Below are 25,048 nucleotides of genomic sequence, written 5' to 3' on the forward strand. Positions count from 1 at the left end.
AAAAATCAGCTGGTGAGATGAGCCAACCATATAGTTCAGCCATTGTAGCACTGAACTAAATACGTGTACATTTGTGTATACATAAAAGATCTCGCCATATTTAAGAGCAAAACCACTGAAAGAGTAAACAACTTGAAGATGATGTAAGGAAAATAAATAGTTTGCTTACGTGCGAAATTATTTAAATGTTAATAATTCTATCAGTATCTTATAATTGTTATTGTGTACGTTTCTTCTTATTTTCTACAAAACAGATGTTTTATATTAGTGCTGCCAGCTCTCATAAAGTTGACCCAGATCGTTCCAATAGGGCCGTTCCATTGGTTTATCGAGCTCTGGCTCAAATCTCATTGGAACGGTCTGGATCAACTTTATGAGATCTGGCAGCACTAATAAAACACATCTGTTTTGTTGAAAATAAGTAGAAACGTACACAAAATTTTAAGATACTGATAGAATTATTAACATTTAAATAGTTTTGCATGTAAGCAAACTATTTATTTTCCTTACATCATCTTCAAGTTGTTTACTCTGTCATTGTTTTTGCTTTTAAATATGGCGAAATCTTGTATGTATACACAAATGTACACATATTTAGTTCAGGCTACAATGGCTCAACTATATGGTTCGCTCATCTCACCAGCTGATTTTATTTTTTTTCATTTCACTGGAGTAAGGATTGTCAGAAGGAGATGGCAAACTTAAAATTAAACCAACGAATTTACAACATTTTCTTACTACATACAAATGCTGCTAAATCTTATGTTTTCACTCCATTCCATTCGTCTAACACCTACATGCTGTAGAGATGAGCCAACCATATATTTGAGCCATGAGTGCTACCAACTCAAAAGTGGTTAGCTGTCAAAAAATCTACTACAGAAAACGAAACGAACAGAACTGCTATACGGATCAGAAATTGAACCAGATAAATATGAGGATCACAACGTTGTTGTTGCATTTGCATGTTAAATTTCTATCCGTATCTCGCTCAAGTCTCAATGGAACGTAACTAATGAGATTTTAGCCAGAGCCAGAGCTCGATAAACCAATGGAACGGCCCTACCATTGTAAAGGTTTAAGGGCCAATTAATGATGACTTATCCATAACCAGATAAAATAGCTGATCGAACCACCCTTATGGAAATCTATGTAATCGATTAATGGTGGCATACCATAACGCTAAAGCCGTAACCATATCATAGCAAACTATTGGTTTTTGATTTTTCGCCTAATCCATAACCTAAAAATATTTGAGTTTGAGAATTTATTCACTTTTTGTAGATTTTATTTATTGGTTTGGATACGTTTTGACTAAGTGACTTATTTTTTGTGGCATGTGTTTGCAATTTTCTACGTTTTCTTCATTTTTATGAAATTTTCACGATTTTTGGGTTAATGCACCAATAACTGATGCCTATTTGATGTGGATAATTAAAAATATGGTTACGACTATGGCGTTAGGTTTAAGGAAGTTTAATTGGCCCTTTACAAGTAAGATATGTACATTAGAGATATACGCCGCCGATTTGTTTTTCGCACGCCGCCGCCGAATGTCAAAAATATCGGCTTGGCGGCGCGGCGTCCGGCGCGTTACTATATTTTCTATTCGTTTAAGACTGTTTAGGCCATTTATTGTTCATGTTGAAAATTGGTCGGATATGGTAGAAAGTGGTATCAACGGATGCGCACCACTGCCAGTTATAAGAAACTAATTGCGAAATTTAACTATTCATAACTATTCAAAAGTTATTTAAAATAACAGGCGCTTTCGATGTCAGCTTAACACGGACTTTCCATCACCCAATTCAGCAAGTTATTAAAACAAAATACTAAAAGAAAAGTTATATAATAAATTTATATGCTCACTTTGCATTTTTGAAAAAATTAATAATGAACAATCAATTCAAATAAAATTACCCAAGGCGAACATGTTTTTAAATTGTCCTCAAGAAGAAATCAGTGATGCAAAATCCTTTAGTAGGTTCTGGGGGCATAAACACTCCTTTGAAATTATTCTTACCTCATACTTAAGTCGAGGATATATGTACTTATGAGAAGAGTTTGAAAAAATCACTAAGTCTTGCATTCAAACATCTGTTGTTTATTTGCGAAACTATACAATAGCGTCTGAAATGTTAATTTTGATTTTCACACTTAATCCTTCAACACCCAGGTCTCCCGGTTTAACATTTCCTAAAGTTGGCGGCCCTATCCAAAACTAGTCCCTTGGAGCGAATATAGCCTATCAACCAAGTTTAAATATCACCTACACGTTACGGCTCCTTTTACAATTGTGAATACGTAGGCACATATATCTACCAGGTGAGGATTTGTCTTTCGCAAGAACACTCAAAGTGGTGAAGCAAAAGCTTTCCCAAGACAGTGGAACTAATGACCGTGTGATACTACCCTAACGTAGTGGACAGTCGAACTTGTCTGAAAACTGAAGCTACGCGGTCATCCATAATGAGCTCCTATATCGTAAGGTCGGAAAACTGTAGTTAACAACTTTCAACTTAAAATCCGTCGACTTTCATTCTAAATTTGATTTAACGAAGACTATTGAAATCAATGTTGTGAACACAAACGTCTGCAATCTTTGGTCTACATTTTAAAAATTTTATCCAGGGTCCTTGTAAAATTTTAATTATGTAGATGCGCCGAGGATTATACGGATTTTCACCCATGACGCAATGACATCCACTTAGACTGCTTATGATTTCGAGGGCGGCATCTTTGGCCGAATAGTCACTCCCTAACGTTTTAAAGTGTAGCTCGGCAGCATAGCGCGACAAAAGCATCCGTTGGAAAGTCTTCGGAGCTACACCTAGAGCTTCTAGGAAAGTGACGTCGACGAACGTATGAGTTCGAAGTCGCAGTCCTATAGCTTCTGTACTGGCATATGGTGTGAGGCTCAGGAGGCGTGGTAGCGATTCCTACTGTTCTCACATCGGAAATTTTAGCTCTTAAAAACAGCTGAAAAAACTGGAGACGCCCTGTGCCACGATAGTCATGAGTATTAATAGACCATTCATAGCAACCCTAAGTCGCCTTTATGCGTGACCGCCAAGGAGCGAGAAATGATTTAAAGAAATTGTGTTCGCGACGATTTTTAGGAGTTATACCTAATTGAAACTACGCTTTGCACGAGATATACAGGCAAAAGTGTGACTATTTTATGTATCTCTATTTCTTTTCAGCAGACGCAGCAGTACCAATTCCCCGGATTTTTCAGAAATGGCCAACACGTTGATTTCCTTAAATACATATAAACAAAACCTTTCCTAAATATTATTTTTTTAAATAGAAAAATCAAGCTTTTAAGGTAAGAACACCGGCGTACGCCGGCGCGCCGCCGCCGGTATATAATAGAGCCTACGCCGCCGCCGCCGCCGATAAAGTGATCGGCGTAAACCTCTAATGTACATATCAGCAGTTCGTTCACAGCTCGCTCTCCTGGCCATAATACTTGCTCAATCCGCTTTTTTATAGGCTATTCGGCGGCGTTGTACTAGTTTGGTACAAAATAGTGTAGTACATAGTGTACCTATACAAGTGTGTCAACTAAGCGATAAACGTCAAAACTACAAACAGCCTCGCTCACCTGATGCATATCTCTAGAGTTGCATTTTTGGTACGTAAGAGTACTTCAAGCTGAGTTGCATTTGATAGTTTAATAAAACTTTGTAGTATTTACAGATGAAATAGTTGCATATATTTCTGCGGAAATAAGAATACTAGAAGATTTGTAGCCTGCAACAATGCGAAAACATACGGAAAGCAAAATTTATTTAAATTAGGGTCAAAATATAAAGCGCCACACGTGTAACATGGAAACTTTTCACTTCTAAGGCTGTTTGCACAAATGCATAGGGCCTAAATTATATAAACGCTTTGGCCCCTTCAATGCAAAGATAACGTACGGCGTTTCATTGTTTTTCGTATGGCGTTGTCAAAGCGTAGGCACGCAACGAAAGCATTTGTGTAAATGTTTCGATACTTCGCCCGACAGATGAATTAATGAATGCAACACAACCAAAGCGTCTGTGTAAATCCGCCTTAATTTTTGTAGCTGTGAAAGTCTCCTGCAAATAAAATGGTGCTGTAAGTGCAAACAAATCAAACTCCTATATGACACTACTTTATTTTGTATGTATTTTTCTTGTATTTTCTCTTATATTTTAGTCGAGGGAGCCAATAAGGTTTCAGTACAGGTGTAAGTGTGTGAACTATATTTAAAAAAACTAGCGAAATACAAAAAAAATACAACGTAGTTCATTAAAAACAAACCAGCTTGTATTTCGATAGGGTTTTTTGACATTAGGCCGTTTTTTCTTTATTTTTTCTGACAAATGAACATTTTGTTTTTAGTTTCAAAATTTTGTGCATAAAAACACAACTAAATTCAAAATGTAAATTGTGTGTGCAAATGAGTTTTCAATAAGTGCACATTTTTCAGTTTTTCATAGTTAAGGAATTGACCTCCAGATTCTAGTGAACTTGGGCACAGAAATTCAAATTAAAAAGTTTTTCACAATAATTTGAAAAACTCTACGTTTTCTCGGCTTTTTACAGGTTCTTGTATTACAAAAATATAATGAACTTGCATACAGAAATCCTAGAAAATATTTTACCGAAATACTTTGTTGTTGAGTTTGAAAAACTCTAAGTTTTCTATGCTTTTTACTCTTAGGAGTAACCTCATGTATTAAATAAAATTTTGGCAGCGATTTAGTTTAGCACCCCCCGAGTTCGGGGTTAAACTTGGTATCAAATGAAAGAGGGAGTTCTCCCGATCACAAATATATATAACTTAAAGTGCGCAGACTTATAGTTTACGAGTTATTTGATGTTAAAGTTTGCAAATTTAGCAAATTTCTATAGCACTCTCACTTACAATTTACACATCTTTCAAAACCTTTATGCTCATAAATATATATATAAATTGGCAAGGATACACTTAAATTTCATTTTAGTATATTTCACATATAATTCTTGCATTGTTTTTACTTAATTTAAATGTTTTTATTAAATAAATCGCGCTTTTGTAGCAACATTCACATTTATGTATGTATATATTTTATCGATGACATTACAAAGCTGTGCTGCCACATCAACAAAGAAAAAACAAATATAAATATTAACGTGCCACCTTTCAGTTAATAAAGAAAAAGGAAAATATATATTTTTACTACTATGCGGAAGGACATCACCGTGGCGGTAGCCACGGTTATACCACACACCCGGACTTGGCATGGCGTAGCCCAGGGTTATTTTAAATAAGCGCGGCCGAAGGCCCCTACGCGGAAAGGTGTTCTACGCAGCATTACTGTGCATGGCGCAGCCGGTATTGGATCGGCTAACATAACAATAAACATAAGAGTTATAAGGTAATATCAGCTCGTTCACGAATGCAAAAAAAAGCTTTTTCAAATTTTTGGTAAATAAAGACTAGAAAAGTTAAAGATATATATACATCAGATGAAAGATATTTTTATAAGTTATTTTTCGATTCTTTTATAAGTTATTTTTAGATGTGGCAGCACAGCTTTGTAATGTCATCAATAAAATATATATATACATAAATGTGAATGTTGCTACAAAAGCGCGATTGATTTAATAAAAACTTTTATATTAAGTAAAACCAATGCAAGAATTATATGTGAAATATACTAAAATGAAATTTAAGTGTATCGTTGCCAATTTATATAGTTATTTATGTGCATAAAGGTTTTGAAAGATGTGTAAATTGTAAGTGAAAGTGCTATAGAAATTTGCTAAATTTGCAAACTTTAACATCAAATAACTCGTAAACTATAAGTCTGCGCACTTTAAGTTATATATATTTGTGATCGGGAGAACTCCCTCTTTCATTTGATACCAAGTTTAACCCCGAACTCGGGGGGTGCTATTTAAAAAATTTCCCGAAATTTTTAAAGAAAATCAATAACTGAACTGAACAATTTTCGCTATGATATAAAATTAAAATGTTGTGGAACAGGAGCAACACTGTTGTGACTACGTAAACCCTGTTTCAATCTTTTACGTCTCTGCACAGAACCCTAATAGACCGTTTTCAACCGAAACAACCATGGCAAGCCAGATTTTCCCGTTATGTTCACTTAAGCGAGTGCCTGTCAGAAAGAAGTCAACACACTTGCCCATTGTTTACTATATAGTTTGGCAGCTTAAGTAGAGGTTATGATGCGAATAGAGTGGAAGGCAGTGGACTAGGCAGTCGAATGTCATATAATGAAGGAATGGTGTTCGGAGATTTTTCAAAGTTAAAAAAAAAAATGGTAAAAGCTTTAATATAAATAAAACTATTGTTTTAATAACAACAAAAACGCCATATATATTCTGTATACATAAATTTGTAAGGATTATCCCACTTTAAAATTTGAATTAAATAATCTAAAGTTTTGTTTTGAAACTGAGTCGTGAACTGTGCGTGTGAATGTGCGAATTTTCACCGATCAGCTGTTAGTTGCGCTACTTGGTAAAATTTACAATGCACTTGCCCTTGTACACTATGGTGTAGGATCTGCTTTGCCGTAGTGTGGGGAGTAGCTGTAGTGCTGTTTTCCACGGATAACTTTTGAACGGATGGAAAAACTTTTTACTTCCGTGTTTGTATTCTTAGTGTTGATATAACTACGCTTCTTTGGATATTCCATTCTTCGACTTTTGTAAAATTTTCAATAGGTCTAATGCCCCACATATTTCATACTAAATCTGCTAAAAAAAATTACCATCACAGCATCACATTTGAAATTTCACTTCTTTTTTCGCTAATAAATACATCCATGCATCGATCCCGATGGTAGCAGCCCCGGAAGTTTTGACACTTCGGTCAGTGTCAAACGGCAGTGCGTTAGAAAGAGAATGAAACAAACATATCTTGTAAACCTTTACAATGGGTAAAACTGATTAACTACGTGCTTAGCTTGAATAGTTTTCCGAAGCTCTCGCGTGCACAACTGGTGTAGTTAGACGGAAGTCAACGTAATTATGGGATAGTGCACGTTGGGGATTTTAAAAGTAAAATTCACAGGTATCAGCCTAGTTGAAACAGGGATCACCGGATGGTCGTTTTCAAAACCCAGATTGCGAAAGGAATTCGAGACTCGATGCCTTATAATGTTTTCTGAATGTGGCAACTAACGTCGACTAATACAACTCTGCACTATTAATTTGGCAGCACTTACCGAGCTGTCAAACGCAAAGTCAACTGTCATTCAGTATACAACGCAAGGAAGAATTTCTGCAAATCACTTGGAATATACTATAAATTTATCAGAAAATATCCGGAATTTTGAGTAACTATGCATAAAATTCAATCATTCCCAGAATATAAAGTACCCGGAGCACAGCATCAAGATTTTTCGCCCTACGAGTCAAACGGCGGGTAAGTTATACAAGTATATAAGAAGCACCAAATTTTCAATGTGTTCACACATCCATCCTTTTAAGATCCATTGTTGCGATTGCCGGTGAGGATTATGTAGTAATTGCCGCAGACACCCGATTAAGCAGTGGCTATACTATACATACGCGCAAGCAAAACAAACTCTTCAAGCTATCTGAGAAAACTGTGCTCGGCTCAACGGGATGTTGGTGTGACACCTTGGCGCTTACCAGTTTGGTAAATGCACGTATGCAAATGTACGAGCATTTGCATTTGAAAACGATGTCTACAGAAGCTGTTGCACAAATGTTGTCCATTTTGATGTACAACAAACGCTTTTTCCCATATTATGTTTCCAATGTACTAGCTGGTTTGGATGTCGAAGGTAAAGGCGTTGTCTATTCATACGATCCAATTGGACATTGTGAACGCACCACCTATCGTGCTGGCGGGTCAGCTGGTACATTATTACAACCAGTATTGGATAATCAAATTGGTGGTAAAGATAAGGATGTAAAAAATAAACCAAAAGTATCGCTAGCAAAAGCCAAGGAGGTGGCGAAAGATGCTTTCATTTCAGCAGCAGAACGCGATATTTATACGGGAGATTCGGTGATTTTGACAGTTATTACCAAAGATGGTGTTGTGGATGAGCAGGTGGAATTGCGTAAAGATTAAATATTCAGTTGTTTTAATATGTAATGGCCTTGTAAAGGTTTTTGGTGAGAACTTTTTTTTAATGATTTGTAATAAATAACACCTTAAATACTTAATACGAAAGAATAAGTTATTGCCAAGCTTTTATGTGGAAAAATGATGTTAGTCGGTTGTAAAGAAGATATGATTTATGAAACTCTGAAAATTGTCGTGTAAATGTGCTATTTCAAGGTCTAATGTATTCTTGCAAATAACCTTACCATATTCTAATATTCGTAATATTCGTTAATAACTCTTGCATGGATAATAATAGAGATATTAGAAAGAAAAAACAAAAGATACATTTGCAAAACGGGTTATAGAGCGCTTTATTATTAGGAACGCCCTTGAAATGCAACTGTGAAATTATTTTCTCTTATCACTCACACCTGAATAAAAAATGTTGTTTTTTGGAAACAAATTGGCTTATTCATTGTTAATCTAAGAATTTCAGTACAATAACGTTTATATTGTTAAGTTCCTTTTTAATATTATCTTCAGGGATCAAAAGAATTTGTATGCCACTTCTGATTTTATATTCGAACTTTCGTTAACTGTTCGTTTTTACCAATGATGTTATTGACTCCTTTAACCCATGACCCTTTTATGACAGCTGTTGGTGTTGTTGTGTTAGCGGTAGAAGCATTCACCGAAAAAAGTTTTGAAGAATGTTATCAGTATTGATAATCCGGTACGTTCGGGAACATAATTATCTCGGAAATAATCACCGCTATTGCGAGTATCGATCGTAATAGAGTCGAAAATTTGTCGATTTCATCTTTTTCATTTAATTTTGATACTATGCACATAACTGCGAAATGTTTGGATTATTATAAACAGTTATACGAAACAGATCTTGATATATGAAATTATAACATAATTTTTATCCATTATAAAGACAATCCAATTTGTATACATTATAGATCCATTATCGGTCAACGGTCGCCTATCTACTGGTCCAGGCCACTTCTCTATCGTAGAAAACTTGTGTTCGTCAGAGCTTGGCTTGCTAAATATGTGTATGTCTCGTGTGAGGTTGACGATTGGGTTGGAGAGATGAGAAGCTATAAACCTTAATATTGCGCTTGAATAGTAGGCCATTTTGGTCACTTTGTCCGCGATTAGCGGAAGAGCTTTTCCTACTTGCAAGTTGAAAATAATATGTACCGAAGCCGGATATATAAGATCGCGACATCTCCAGTACATGTGTTTTTACATTAGACTGGGAGTTGTAAAACATTGTACTAAATTTAAAGCTTATGTTGGGAATATTCTAAAAAAATGTATTTTTTCATTGTAATACCTACATATACAAAACTATACAAAATAATACGTTATTTGCTCTTGGTCTTGGATTCCAAGCTTCAAAAACCAACGAAACTTTATCGGAATATTCCTTGTACATAAGTAGCGCAGAAATCTTTATCAATTGCAGCTTAGTTATTTTACATCCGCCTTGGACTGTACAGCTCTATTGTTTTTTTATAATGACGTTTAGAGTTCTGCGGTCTCTAGTGTTTTCATACAAATTTTTGTTCCCAGATCCAATTCAACATTAACTTGGATTAGCGACGGTCTCTTGCTAGATCCACCTTTTTCTCAGAAAAATTAGTCTAAGCAAATGTTCGTTTTTTATACATAAGGCCCATTACATCAACTAATTAAACAATTCGTACATACATATGATTTTTATTAAAACACACATACATACACATAAAATAATTAACTCACAATTTTAGGGTTTTTTGCTAACCGCATAATTTATTGTTTTTTTTTTTTTTATTAACTTTTCAAACAAATTTTAGGCATAATCATATAAATATTTTTTATGGTTTATTGTTATTATAGAAATAGTATATGCATGTAATTCATAATATACTATCTTTAATATACTTATATGTTTACGTAGTTGTGTGTATGCTAAAGTATTTATATGTATGTAGGTTGTATATTTGCACGCGTTTATTGTGTGTGTCTTGTCGTGTTTGAGAGAATATTTTGTTTTATTATTATAATTTAATATTATATTATTGTATGTACGTGTTGTATGTATGTATATATGTATGTATAGTTGATTATGTTATTAGGAGGCATCGACATGTTGCAATCATGTCTTAGCGATCACGCTTTCAATACCACTTACAGCTGCTGTTCATCATCTTTTTTGTTTGTTTGTTTGTTTGTTCAAAGAAAGTAATTAAATATATCCATTTGTTTTTGCTTCGTTTATAACTAGCTTTTTATTATGTGTATTTGAATTGCATTCCTAAACATAGTATAATGACCAAAACTATACAAAATAACAATAAAGAAGAGAAACAAAAGTATAAAACGGTAAGCCGTATCAGCATTTCTAGTTGCTTTCAAATACATATCGCACACCGATATCTAGTACATAGCGCTAATCCAAAAATCGCTAAATTTGATAGTTTTTACGCTTTATGTTTTTTTCTGAATGCGCGCTTCTTAGATATAAGTGCAGGATATGTAATTGAATGGATGTACATATGTATGTATATAAGTCGTATTGTGTTTTTAATATTCTATGCAATAGTTAGATTTTTAATTTTTTTCATATTTAGCTTGTTTTTGTCTTGTTTTTTAATTCCTTTTTATTTTTTTAATTATTTACTTCAATCAAGACCACAATTTTACAGTCAGCAAGTTTTACGGCGCATTTTGAATATTTTTTGAACTGATTTTGATAAAGATAGATAATGGCGATAAAGACATGGTCAAGACTAGCAGCAGTCCGAGCAGGATGGCTAGTTTATTTAGCAATAAGGTAAGCTTTTTAATTAACCTTTAGGAATTTTTAGTAGAAGTACAAATAAAAAGGTTCATATCGGTATCTTACATTTGTGTGCTTCAAAAAAAACCACACTTTAAATTATTTATTAATTTATATCGAAGTTTCAAAGCTAGAAGCGCGAAAATCAGAAACCATAATAACATACAATCCTTGAAGCCTTTGAAAGATAATTTTTTTTATCAATATTACCTTACAGAGTGGTCGAAAAACTCTTTTACTGACTGAAAATTTATTAATCATTTCTGTGATTAAAAGAAGACTCGAAAATGAATTGCTCGTGCGCTTACAGAGTGATTTATCGAAAATACAATATAATTTACATTAAAAAATACGACTATAAGGAGACTAATAATTTGTAATTTTCGCAAATGAAAAGACACGAAAATGACTCACACAGGGCTTGCAAAGTGATTTATTAAAAGTATAACAAAATAAACAGTGATCACAAATTGGATATAAGAACTTCTCGAAGAGGACTAAAACTTAACATTTCAGCCATTTAGAGAATATTCGAAAATTAGTCACTCGAGTGAACACTAAAAAATGTCTCCCTAGTGCGCTTGTAAAGTGATTTCTGGAAATTTCAAACAAATGTAAGGCGATCATAAATTGATTATAAATACAACTCGATAATACTTAGAAGTAATAAGAATGTGGAGCTAAAAAAATTATACATTTTAATGAACCAAGCCCTCACCTAAACTAAAAAAATGTTTGGACATGAGAAAACTAATAATTTTCGATTGTTGGTTCTTAAACAGAAATATTATTCCCAAAGATAATTTTGAAGAATTTCGCCGGAAGCGCTCGGATGACTACAACTTCAGATACTGGAATCATTTCTTTGTAATAAGAATGAGATAAAGCTAGGTTTTTTCAATGTTGATCGTACCACCATATAACATTTAAGATTAAATTTTTTTTAAATTTAGTAGCCTTGAATGTTGCAATTAATTAGATTAGTTGAGCTGAAAGGAGCGGTTAATGAATAAAACTTCCTTTTGGTTTGTTTTATATTCATAAATTTAAATTCTGGTCGATATTTCGACTTTAATCTGAAGGCCATCAGGGACATATGGACAGTCAATCATACATGTCCATATGTCCCTGATGATGACTTCAGATTGAATTCGAAATATCGGCCAAAATTAAAATTTACGAATATAAAACAAACCAAAAGGAAGTTTTATTCATTAACCGCGGCCTTTCAGCTCAACTAATCTAATTTATTTAAGATTAAGGAAAACGAAAGATTGAAATTTTTAGTGCATGTGGGTACTGCCCGTCTTGCTCCTATTCCACTACACAATATTTGACACCTTAAAAACTTAAACTGACTGTTTATAAACCAGTGCACTCGGTCAAAGTCTAAGCAGAGGGTTTTGCGATATTAAATTTAATCAAACCGCCTGTCACGACCTGCTGAGGGCTGTGTTACGTCCTTTTCTCTTTCGCATACGTACCACGCTTATTTATTGGCAGATGAGTTAGAATTGATAGCACCAGTAAAATAGTGACATAGTATAATTTCGGGATTGATATTGAAGTTTGGTTTATTGGCTGAAAATGTGCTATACTAGCTGTACTTTCATTTTGTAGTGTTTTTCTTGTTGGTGCTGTATATGCATATATGCTTGTCGACTGTTGTTCGTATACTGCTGCTACTATTCTATTGTTGACTTCTGTATACTGTTGTTGCTTTAGCTGCTACTACTACTAAGCCTCAGGCAGCGGCTTCAGTTCTTTTATCTGTTTAATCAGATACGCTTTTTCATCATTAAATTGTTCATCTTCTGAACGATCCGTATGAAAATTGGTTAAAAAGTCAACCAATTTTGATTGGTTACGTAGTAATATATCTAATATGGGTTTGGGTTTATTCGGATTGGCCACAAACACTTTGAAAACGTGGAAGGCCTCAAATTGTATATTACGTGACTTTTCTTTTAGCATATTCATCATCAGCTTCAAATTTTCGGGCTCTGATATGTAACGTGTCATCACTGTAAAATTATGTCGATCCAACAATAATTCACCCAATAACTTTAAACTTTGCCGTCTAGTTACATAATTTTCTGAATTCAATAAACGTTGGTAATGTTGTGTAAAGAATTTATCATAATTGGCCTCAAGAAATTCGGCACATAACAGCTTGTGACGTGTTAGTAACTCCTTAAATGTGGAGAATGCATCGGACGCAATGTCGAACGTGGACACTTCTACGTAGCGGAAGAACTTGAAAAATTCATCAGAGTGTAACATTATTTTAGCTAATGCTTCATAGCGTGCACATTCACGTAACATTGTACCAGAATTGAGTGCAATTTCTGGATGTGCATCCTCATAGCCAGCCATTAATGTGAATAGTATTTCGGGTTTAGTACAAATGTACTCAACTGTGGGTGAACGTGTGCCAATTTGTCGTCGCAGTACGTTATTGAATATGAGTGCAACATGTTTTTTCCCCTCAAAATCGATGCGCTGCAAATTCTGTATTAGTAATAACAATAAATTACTGTTGTAGAGTTCCTGCGACAGTTGGGCTACAACATAATCAGCCGGCGGTTCAGAATCACTACTGCCGTAGAGCATATTTTTGATTGAGACAAGATTTTTACTAACATCCTCTTGTGCTTTTTCTGCTTTACGATCACCACCCGTTTCAAGCGCATTAATTGCTTCCTTAAGAGACCGCACCAATTCGGCGGGTGTCTTTTGTGATTTACCAAACAAGGGCATTACGTTGGCACTTTTGATGACAAATTACTGATGATGTTGATGAGCTAGAGCTTTGCACAGCACACACACCTACTTTTGCTGTGTCGTACCTTACCGTCGTCACACCTAACTCTGTCAATGTTACGGCTTGCGGCTGCTGATGTTTTTTTTTTTTTTGATATTGTGGTATTACTTGATTGCGTCTGCTCTGCCTTCCTAGCAAAATTTATTTGATTATGAATTAGCACTGCGGTTTTACTTTGCCGCTGTTGCCAGTGTTCTGCGCTCGATGTGTTTTACGCTGTTCTTGTTCAAAAGTTTTAACAATATTTTATCCTTTTAATTTTTCTACTTTTATCGTTCCTGGGTGTAGTTGAATAAAAGATGAATAAAAGGAAAGTTTTCTTTTGAAACTTTTTTCTTTGACTTTTCTTTTTAGCCGTCTCGCAAAAGAGTGTTGTCAACCAGGTGGGTTAATTAAATGTCAAAATGTGTGTTGCCTTTTCCGAAAATGACTCATTAAAGAAACGGAAGTAAAAATAAAATAAAATGCATTGATTTGATTTAGCGGAAGTAAGACAATTTTAAATATCGGTACCTTTGTTTTTATAAAACAACTCACATATTTAAGAACCTTACTTACTTTACTTAAATGGCGCTTAACCGCTAAAACGGTTATGGCCGTCCAACAAGGCGCGCCAGTCGCTCCTCTCTGCCAACCGGCGCCAATTGGCCACCCCAAGGGAGTTTAAATCGTTTTCCACCTGGGTCTTCCAACGGAGTGGCGGCCGCTCTCTACCTCTATTTAAGGAAGCTTTACGAAAATTGAAATTGTTGCTTCTATCGGATATTCACAAAAAATCAAAACAGGCATAAGCGTATGTGAACAAGAAAATCATCAACATTACAGCCACGTTAAAATTTAAAACTTATGTTTACAAATATAGACAGTTTAGACAGATTTACACAAACGCTTTAGTTGTTTCAAGGAAGGGTGTTCAACTTAGGCAATTCACAACTCCCATTCAACGTAAATAAGAATGAGGTCAATTTAAAACTTGAAACTACTCTTTTTGGGCCAGTGTAAATGAGATATTATGTACATAGAATATGTGGAACACCATTTTTAAGTTAGATTGTGCAGTTGAGCATTTGAAATTTTCATAAGGCAAAACGATTGTGAATGAGGACAAAACGAAGTACGTGCTGTCATCGAGCAAAGATTTAGCGCATATGCACCTTATCAACCACGCTACTGTTGACAGTCATAGTTTCGAAATAGTAAACACTTCGTTTATTTGGGAACCACATTAACACTAACAACAACATCAGCTTTGAAATCCAGTGAAGTATCACTTGGACTCGGCAGGCAGTTGAAAAGTAAAGTCCTCTCTCGGCAAACGAAAATCATGCTCTACAAGTCACTTATCGTACCGGTTGTTGTTGTTGTTGTTGTAGCAGTGCTCCGCCCCACCTAATAGCTGCGACCGATCACAAATTGTCATCAATATCCTCTAACGGGAGTCCATGATGGAACGATACAAGGTGGCAGCATGGTGACATACCTACAAACATAAATAAAAATTCCATGTATTTTGTTTTTGTAAATTCGATGGACAAATGTCAAAATCGTACTGCGCCGAAAGTTGATGTATCAAATCAAATAAAAAAAGGGTATGATCAGCTGTCCCATGCTGCCACCTTGTATCGTTCCGCCATGCGGGAGTCCAAGGAAACTTGGTGTTTCAACAGGGGTGGACCATAATGAAAGGGGTGTTAGAGGCGTTGGTTCCACATTACAATTGAAGAGATGATTGGTGTCAAGTGGGGAAACGTTGCAAGCAGGGCATACATTTTCTATGTCGGGGTTGATTCTGGATATGTAAGAGTTTAACCTGTAACAGTATCCAGAACGAAGTTGAGCCAGAGTGACTCGCGTTTCCCTGAGAATATGCGTTCCTGTTCCACAAGTTTTGGGTACTGTTCTTTGAGTACTGGATTCACCGGGCAATTTCTGGCATAAAGGTCCGACGCCTGTTTGTGGAGTTCACCAAGGACCTGCTTGTGTTTTTTTGCTTCATACGGCTGAGTTCTCAGGTGCCGTATTTCCTCAAAATGCTTGCAGGGATGACTCCTTAAGTCCCTAGGCGGTGTTGGCTCATCAATCAGATGTCTGTTGGGATGCCCAGGTTTTTGGGTATTCAACAGGAACTGTTTGGTTAGCATCTCATTTCTCTCCCTGATGGGGAGTATTCTCGCCTCATTATGTAGATGGTGTTCTGGGGACAGGCCTGTAGCCCAAGATTTTGGGGTGTAGGACAGTCGGTAGCGTAGTGCCATCGACGTGGATGATCAAAATGGTCGACATTTGGGACGTCCATGTTGTAAATAATGTCGCGGAGGATTTAGTCGGTGATAATGCCAGGTTTAGCGAGGCGATAAAACTGGAGAGATCAGGGAGGTAGCCGTTTATTCTGTTGCAAAGCTCATCGATATTTGGGCCTCCCCCTTTAATTTGTTGCTATGCACTATCGTACCGGTCCTTCTATATGGTACAGGGGCAGGACCATGACATCAGTTGAAGCGGCTCTGTTCGAGAGAAAAGTTCTTCGAAAGATTTATGGACCTCTACGCGTTTACGATGGCGAGTACCGAATAAGATTTAGGCCCCTATTATGAGCATCTTTCGATCTTCGATCTTCGTTGGCTATCGAACATCGAAAATCGAATTAGAAGTTGGTATTATGACACCTCATCTCTGTCGAAATTTTCGTTGTGTACCGAATTTTGTAGCGAATAGAAATTTGTTGTCGACGCTGTATCGAATAGAAAAAAAATTGTTTAAAATGTAAGTTTTTTGTATTTATGTTCTAATTTTTTACTACCTAGTAGTAATTTTAAACTATTTGAATTAATTTTATATAGGTCCAAGGTCGTGAGTACAAAACAACAGCTTGAAAGACTGGTTTCAATTATGGAAAAAAATTCCCATATAGCAAAATTAACTTGCAGAAAGGTTCAGGTGACAAAAAAGTGGGATAATATAACAGTGGAGCTGAACTGTTTAGGACCACCAGTAAGAACGACGAAAAAGTGGATTAAGGTGAACTAAAGAACCACAGAAGTCAATTCTGTATAATACAACTATATTTTTGTCGTCTCAGGTGTGGGCTGACATGAAGTCAAAAACAAAAACAAAAATGTCGGAGAAGATAGCGGAATACCGTGCAACTGGTGGTGGACCAAACAGGTTAAATATCTTTACGCATTCAGAAGAGTCTATAACGGGTTTGTTAAGTCTTCAGACCAGTGTAGATCCACCTGGACAAGAGCATGGCCTTAGTACTAATGCGAATGAAGAATGTTATATAGTGATAACTTGGAATCGGATGAGAATTTGGAAGTAAGTGGACAAAGTGGTGCACCTGATGAGGAGAGGCCACGAAAAGCAAATCGAAAAAGTGCAGCAAAAACGATAGGCTCAAACTATTGCAAGAGCAGACAGCAAATCAAAAAAATGTTTAAGAAGAGATGCTGAAAACATTGGAAGAGATCAAAAAAAGTGCTCTTGAGACAGAAAAGTATGCGAAGAGAACGTTTAGCTTGGAGTACTATTATAAACGTGATTGTTTTAAATTGAAACAGGAAAAGCTGGAGTTGTATAAAAGCCAAATGAAAAAATAAGGCCATCACAAATGTATGCTTTAAGTGCTGAACAATACCTGATTTTTTTTTTTAAACATACATATGAAACTGAAGTGATATTTTTTATACCAAATTTATAATAAAATTTAAGACTGTATTATGAAAACTGAAAATCTTTAGCTTTTAAGAACCATAATGAATTTACCAAATATTTTTTTTATATATATACATGTATATGAATTTTTTGTTTCAATAAAATGAATTATCTACAAAACTCGCAATATTTAGTTTCTGATTTCTTCTGCTTCCGAGTTGGTTGTGTATTCAATTTCGGCGAATGGGATATCATGGTCGTCATCTTCATTAGATAGCTCTTCTACAGAAATTTGTATTGTGCAAAGCCGCACACACGTTTATAATTTGTATTGCTTTTTCTGATGTGTAGTGAAGGGCTCTTGCCTGTTCCAAATGTGATTTCAAGGCCGACATATTGAACACACAAGAATTATGTGTTGCTCCCGGATATTTTGCATTTATGTATCGGATAGTCATAGAATGGTCACAAACCTAAAAAATATTTGTATAAAGATGTAAACTTATGTATTTACAACCTGAAACTAATATCAAAATGGTATACTTACAATCATAGCATTAATGCTGTAGAATCCTTTTCTGTTGTAATATAAATTCTGTAATTCTTTTTTGGGAGCAACAATTTTAATGTCTGTGCCATCAACACAGCCAATAATCCCTGGAATTCTGCTAATATTATAGAAATTCAACTTTGATTGACGTAGCTCAGCCTCCTCATAATTGAATTTTATCCATCTTTCACAAATAAAATTTTCCAAGACATTCAACACCTCTGTTAGAACCACAGACACATTCGGCTGGGCAAGTACGAATGCATTTTCGTTTCCAATGCTCAGTTGGTAGGATCCCCGAGCACAAAATCGGAGAACTGTTGCCTATTTTAGAATATTAGGAATATGCTTGGTTCTTGTGCATTGCTGAAGCAGTTCATCTGTACTGGACAACAAGTCCATGAACGCTTCTTTGGACAGTCTGAAGTTTTGAATAAATCTATAAACAAAACTTATAATTTCAACAATTTAACAACTTATTTAGAAAGCTACACTTACGTGGTGGAATTCATTTTCAATGTATTTGAAGCATCCCTCACGCGTCTTCTACTTCTGGCTAGCTCCAGTAAGCTTTTCTCTTCATCTGACGAATCATCAAACCACAATTCCGTCGTAGTCATACTTATATTTTCAATATTTGCATTTAATAACTAGTTCTGCTTTTGTCTATTTATTTTATTTTATTTGACAGCTGAAGGAAATGTGCTATTGTGAACTTTTGAATTTATCGAAATTCACAATAATGCTTGCCTTCATCGAACGTGCGTCATAATACCGAATGAAAATTCGTTCGATCAGCTCTTTCGACCACAGTCGAAGATCGAAAGATGCTCATAATAGGGGCCTTAATGATGGGCTTAGCGATTTTTTTACCCTTAAACCTACAATCAAACAGCGATTTAACAGGTGATAGAGGCTGTTTACTATTGTGAATAGAGTTGGGTCGTTTCGTTCTGAACTTGTTCAATTGAACGGGTCTCTCAACTGAACAAGTGAACTAGATCTTCGATTTCGGTTCTATTTGTTCTTTTAGTTCATTTTATCTAATGTTATTCTTTCTCTCTTCTCGTTCGCGAACATTGTAAATTCATACATACATTCACAATGAGCACGAATGTCGATGATGCCATTTACACAAAGATATGTGTGGTCATCTTTGTGTGTGGCCCCGCTACAACAATATATGTATGGACTATTTATGAAAAACATCTTTTGTAAGACACTAATTATTACATTTGTGTCTGTACTCTTTCAATTTCCTGGATCTTCTGAAATTTGTAACTTTTTTTGAAGTTAATTATACACGTATATATTAACTTATTTATTCCTACACAAAGCATTGCTGCATACACACCCCCATCTATACTTGTTGGCTTTTTTCGCGGGTGCAAGCAGCAGTGAACAAATTTGCTTGAAAAAAGAGAACAGATGAATAAAAAAACAACTTGTTCGTTCATCAGAAAAAGAACGAAAGATTCGAATCTGAAATGAACGAAACGCACAACTCTAATTGTGAACGTTTTTCAATCATTTGACACATTGTGAATTCATCGGAATATGAATTCACAATGGTGTGTGTTTTTATAAGGTCGGTCTGTCATTGAGTGAAAGTGCTATGCTCTCAACAATTGCCTCAATGACTGCATTGTAATTATGTCATCTTTGGTTATTATGATTGAATGCTGGTCACACTGGAAATATGTCGCAAGGAAAGTGAGTATTTCTGTAACTTTAGTATAGTTATATTCTTACCTTTACAATTTTTAACTATGTATCTATATATATTCGAAAGATTTTACCTACTCTTATCTTTCAGCGAAAACCTTAGGACGGCCCAAATTAAGTAACCCCTTCGAGTTCGATTGAATATGAAAGCGGATTTTTATGTTGCAGCTAGGAATCACTATTGTCCAAAAATTTCTTTTAAATTTATACGATATGTATTACGAAAACATGGGTGAAATTTATGTATATGTAAATGTGAAATAAATGCAATTAAAAATAAAACCACTTGGGCTACAGACATTATAACACATTTTTTTAGTTTAATAAAGGTTAGGTTACGGTGGCTGCCTTACTGCCGGCAGAAGGGAACACGTAGGCCAGCAGGCCCATTGTGAAACCACTAAATGAGCTAATGCTTTTCCTCTTTATAACAATTCTATTAATTTGACAGTCGGATGTGGCGCAGAATGTCAAAAATTTCAGCAGAACAATGGATGAAGTGCTTGTTCAGACAATTCCGTAATGTGCGCACCTAAAATGAAAATTCCGAAACAATATTGAATAAGCTTAAATCATGCGATTTATTAATTTATTTTATGCAGATTTTGAGAAAATGTGACGCTGGGTACATCAGAGACCACAAAATTATACTAAGTAACTTAGGGAAAATGATAAGCTCACTTTAGATTTATTTATAGTTTATCTAATTTAGTTTAAAGGAAACAAAAGCTTAGGACTTGGAACAACCCCAAACAATTTATGCTACAGCTTCATCAAATCTTCGATAGTTTTTGGTGGAATTTTTATGACACTATGCACATATTATTTGAGTTACATTACAAATAATTACCTGTACCTCTTCATCTTTTGTATTTTGCCTTAAAAGGATGTCCAAATGCACTCAGAGTGTTTCCTCAAACAAAGAAATAAGTGAGATAACTCCGGATACCATTTTGATACGATTTGCTCGAATAGCGACAGTCCTCTGATGGCCAAAGTTTTAGAACGGCTTTAGCAAATGGAATTAATAAAAAATATTGTTGTAGACGTTAACTTTGAATCCGTGACGTAGTATAGATACCAAAGTTCTAAGAACGGATGTTGTTGTTGTAGCGATAAAGTTTCTCTCCGAAGGCTTTGGGGAGTGCTATCGATGTGATTGTCCTTTGCCGGATACAGATCCGGTAACACGGCACCATTAAGGTGATAGCCCGACCATCTCGGGAACGATTTAAATGGCCACATTAAACCTTCAGGCCATCCATCCCTCCCCACCCCCTCGCCAGAGCTTCGTCTGTTAGTGAAACAGGATTCGCCGCGGATAGGTGAGGTTGACAATTGGGTTTGGAGAAGCAATATATTGCGCTGGCAACCTGAAAGGGTTGCGCTACATAGCCCCTTGAAACTGGTATTTTAGTCGCCTATTACGACAGGCATACCTACCGCGGGTATATTCTGACCCCCTAACCCGTTGGGGGAGCTAAGAACGGATCCAACAGCTTGTAGGCACACAATTATTTGTGCGATATCCAAAATTAATTTTATTAATTAAAGTTTTGAAATTTACATGAATATATATATAAGTTTAATAAAATGAAATAAATGTATTGAAGGCGTGGTGTATGACACGTTCGTTGTCCAAGTATTAACTTTCTTCCTCTTCTTTCGTTTTTGTATCCATCTGTTTGACAGTTGGGGTAGCGTAGCCAGTTGGTGTGGTATTGGCAAAGTTGCCGTCGCTCACAGTCGGCTTTCCTGACCATTCGTAGCCCCCTCGCTCGAAATGCTGGTTTCGTTGTCACTGATGTCATCAGGTGGTAACTGACACCATGGTCGTATTTGATCAGATGCAAAGACGGATGTATAGTGGCGTTGTGTTCTTTCAGCATGAGGGAGATCTTCTATCACGTAGCGGTCATTTGGTAATACCTTGCTAACAATGAAAGGAACTTTGTATCGAGGTTCCAGCTTACGTGATGTACCCGTGCTCATCGGTTCATTCGTGGTAAGCACTAGATCACCTCCGTTATACGTCTTCGGCCTGGAGTGCTGCGAGTCGTACAGAGCTTTTGCGTGTGCTCGAATGTCGTCGATGCGATTAGCTACATCTCCTCGTAGCTGCTGTAATTCGGTATCGGTCATAATGTCATTGGAATCACCTTGGAGCGCTTGGATGAGCTGGTTGTGCAGGATATCTCGTGGCGTATACCCATAGAGTAACTGGAATGGAGCACAACCGGTAGTCTTGTTGGGCATGGTGTTGATGCACCATTGGATCCGGCGTAGATCGTCGTCCCATCGTTTTTCATTTTCGGTTGTCGGTAATAGCATGGATAGTATAATGCGATTCATTCGTTCGGCGTGACCATTTGCACGTGGAGTACGCACGGCGTTGAGAACATGTTTGACGTTGTTGTCGTTGCAAAACTTCTGGAACGTTTTTGAAGTGAAAGCCGTTCCGCGATCGGAGATGATGCGTTCAGGCATTCCTAAGTAGCTCGTTACTTCTAATAACACCTGGATTACGTGATTTGTTGCTATGCTCTTTACTGCGCGTATTATGGTAAATTTCGTGAGTGAGTCGACAATGATCAATATGTGCTCGTTGCGTTTGGAACTTTTCGGAAACGGACCTAAATGGTCGACGTGAATTGTATTAAATGGTATCGGCTTAACGTTGTCGTAATGGTACTGGCCTTCTCGTCGTCCACCTGGTGTTTTGTTCAGAGCGCATCCGACGCAGGATTTGATGTAGCTCTTCACGTAATTACGCATGCGAGGAAACCAAAACATATTGAGAATGCGCTTTATCGTTTTATCGACGCCCATGTGACCTGCTTTGTCATGGCATTCATGTAACACCACATGTCGTATTTGCTTCGGGACTACCCATAGAAGTTTGTCGTTGTACTTCCTGTATAGACATCCGACGATGACATAATCCGAGTGTTCTGGATTTGTACCATTCCTCATTTCGTCGACGATGTTCTTGAGTTTATCATCTTGCAATTGGATGCTGAATAACCAATCCGGCTTGTCGATGATTGTTTTAGCAATTTTGAGATCAGCGGTTTCCATCTCGTGGGCGCATTCATATGGCATACGGCTAAGTGCATCCACATGTTCCATACCGGAACCTGGTCGGTGAATGATCTCAACGTCGAATTCCTGGATTCTCAACCACCATTGGGCTATACGTGGTATCAGTTCTCGTTTTCCATTGTAGTCCGCAGAGCGTTACAATCAGTAATGACTCGAATCTTCTTTCCATATACGTAATACTTGAATCTTTCCAATGATTCCACGACCGCCAAAGCTTCCAGCTCATAACTGTGGAAACGCTTCTCGTTATCTGTAGTGGATCGACTAAAGTATGCAATCGGCTGGGGTTGCCCCTTCTCGGCTTGCATTAGGACGCTTGCAAGGCCAATGGAACTGGCGTCCGTATGTAGTTCGTGATCGGCATCGATGCGGTAGCTCACCATTGTTGGTTTTGAGATGAGCATATGTTTCAATTTGTTAAATGCTGATTCTTGTTGTTCTCCCCATACGAATTTTGTATTCTTGCGTTGTAACTGACGTAACGGTTCAGATATGATGGAATATCCGGCGACAAACTTGCGAAAATAGCCGCTAAGACCTAAGAATTTGCGTACTTCGGTGACGTTTCGTGGTGGCGGAAAGTTGGCTATTGCATTTGTCTTAACTTCTCCTGGACTGATGCCTGTAGGATGTAGTTGATGTCCTAAGAATGTGATGGTTTGTTTGAACAATTCACACTTGTTGACGTTTAGTGTGAGTCCACATGATTGTAACACTTGAAGTGTTCGGGAAAGTTTATCGTACATTTCTTCGAAAGAGTTGCTGCCAATCAGAATGTCGTCCATGTAGTGAAGCATGTCGCCTTTCTTCACTCGTTTTTGTATTTCGGCCATGAGTCGATTAAAAACTGCTGGTGCGTTCTTAAGCCCAAAAGGCATACGTTTGAACTCGTACAATCCGTCGGTGGTAATAAATGCGGTGAATTTTTGACTATCGGGTGCCATTGCGATTTGGTAGTAGCCACTATTCAGATCGAGCGACGAAAAATAACGAAAACGTTTGGCTTCTTGCAGCCTTTCTTCGATATTTGGGACCGGAAAGTTTTCCTTTTTCGTTAACTTGTTGATGCGTGGGTAATCGATACATAATCGATTACTTCCATTTTTCTTTTTCACGAGTACGACTGGGCTAGCATACTCGGATGTGGATTTCGTGATGATGTCATGTTCTAATAGCTCGTTGATCATACTATTGACGATGCCTCTTTTCGGCTCTGGAATGCGATATGGAGGTTGGGATACAATCTGACCGTTCTCCAGTTCGATACTCGCTTGGACCACATCGGTTCTGCCGATGCCGCTTAACCCGTTAGAGAAAACATCTTCATAACTCGTCAAAAGATTTTGCATTTTAACTTGCTCAGTTGGAACTCTGAAATTAGACAAAAGTTTGACAATTTTACATTCGGATATTACCAAATCTGCTGTAGCTCGTTTATTCCCGAAAATAGTTCGACCATCCTCAATCTTCATTGTAACGTTGGCGTTGACAATGACGACTTGTCCTAAAAGTATTTCTTCTTGCAGTAGCTCGTCGTCAGCGATGTAAACTTCAGCTCTTATGACAGCTGTATCGATGATTATGTCTATGACCATAGACTCGTGGAGCATTCGTGTTCCTCCACAAATACCTTTTACTTGCATGCAACACTTTTTACGTTTTGCATTTATACGATTTGCCACTGAGTTACGTATGATACTGCACTGGCTACCAGTATCGATAAAAGCGATATACGGAAGCGTTTGTATGTAAATTATTTTGTGGAAACATCCATTGAGATTATTTGCCCCAAGCCGTCTTGTAGCTGCCGTCGTTTTATCGCAATTTCCTCCATTTGGATGTACTTTGTTGCACGTTGTACAGCGATGACGTTTCTGTGGTAGTGGTTATTTGTTTGAGAAATGCCTTGGTTCGTTACAGTTGTAGCATTTCAGCTGCGGTTTCGTCTCGTTTCCTTTCTCTACAGCGTACAATTTTGTTTTTGCTTCTGATGACTGCTGCTTCACTAAGCTTGTACCGAATACCTAGTGCTGATATACGGAAACAATATTCCTTCACGGTTTCTTTTGGTCGTTGTGTCGCATTAGCCATGGCAAAGTGAATTTCCGCTTCGTCTTTCACTGAGCCAAACTCGCATTGAAAAGCGTTGGCAAAATCATTCCAAGCTGTGTGCATTGTGGGTGATGCATCCAACCACATACGTGCGGCACCTTTTAATCGGGTGTATACAGCCAATAACAAAATTCTTTCATCCCATCGATAGGCCTCTACAACTTTATTGACCCTATCTATAAA

At 36.8% G+C, this 25,048-nt stretch overlaps 4 protein-coding genes and 1 long non-coding RNA gene across 12 annotated transcripts in view; 3 read left to right on the forward strand and 2 right to left on the reverse strand.

Moving 5' to 3' along the window:
• LOC137233699 (parkin coregulated gene protein) overlaps positions 1–5,226 on the reverse strand; it is a 69,620-nt gene extending 64,394 nt beyond the window's left edge. For 2 of the 8 annotated variants that reach the window (XM_067756974.1, XM_067756970.1), the window contains exon 1: positions 4,901–5,226. The gene's annotated coding sequence lies outside the window, so the exon portion shown is untranslated. Of the gene's footprint in view, positions 1–169; positions 269–3,607; positions 4,044–4,900 lie in introns of those variants that run through there. The other 6 variants (XM_067756968.1, XM_067756965.1, XM_067756976.1 and 3 more) reach the window with 5 other exon arrangements.
• Positions 5,227–7,216: 1,990 nt separating this feature from the next.
• On the forward strand, positions 7,217–8,528 carry Prosbeta6 (proteasome beta6 subunit). The gene is made up of 2 exons (XM_067790725.1): positions 7,217–7,411; positions 7,477–8,528. Exons 1-2 carry the CDS (start codon positions 7,329–7,331, stop codon positions 8,087–8,089), a joined length of 696 nt encoding a protein of 231 aa, XP_067646826.1. The 5' UTR covers positions 7,217–7,328; the 3' UTR covers positions 8,090–8,528.
• A 1,312-nt stretch (positions 8,529–9,840) lies between these two features.
• Mo25 (calcium binding protein Mo25) lies at positions 9,841–14,107 on the reverse strand. The gene has a single exon (XM_067756978.1). The coding sequence runs from the start codon at positions 13,656–13,658 to the stop codon at positions 12,636–12,638; it is 1,023 nt and encodes a 340-aa protein (XP_067613079.1). The 5' UTR covers positions 13,659–14,107; the 3' UTR covers positions 9,841–12,635.
• Positions 14,108–16,308: 2,201 nt separating this feature from the next.
• LOC137253996 (uncharacterized) lies at positions 16,309–17,421 on the forward strand. The gene is made up of 3 exons (XM_067791648.1): positions 16,309–16,485; positions 16,563–16,740; positions 16,802–17,421. The coding sequence occupies exons 1-3, from the start codon at positions 16,313–16,315 to the stop codon at positions 17,042–17,044; spliced, it is 594 nt and encodes a 197-aa protein (XP_067647749.1). The 5' UTR covers positions 16,309–16,312; the 3' UTR covers positions 17,045–17,421.
• A 2,088-nt stretch (positions 17,422–19,509) lies between these two features.
• On the forward strand, positions 19,510–19,957 carry LOC137251969 (uncharacterized). The gene is made up of 2 exons (XR_010953412.1): positions 19,510–19,639; positions 19,743–19,957. It is a non-coding gene; the product is annotated as an uncharacterized lncRNA (long non-coding RNA).
• The last annotated feature ends 5,091 nt before the right edge of the window (positions 19,958–25,048 follow it).

The sequence above is a fragment of the Eurosta solidaginis genome, chromosome 5 (assembly GCF_040869045.1).
Source record: "Eurosta solidaginis isolate ZX-2024a chromosome 5, ASM4086904v1, whole genome shotgun sequence".
In the NCBI taxonomy this organism is placed as follows: Eukaryota; Metazoa; Arthropoda; class Insecta; order Diptera; family Tephritidae; genus Eurosta; species Eurosta solidaginis.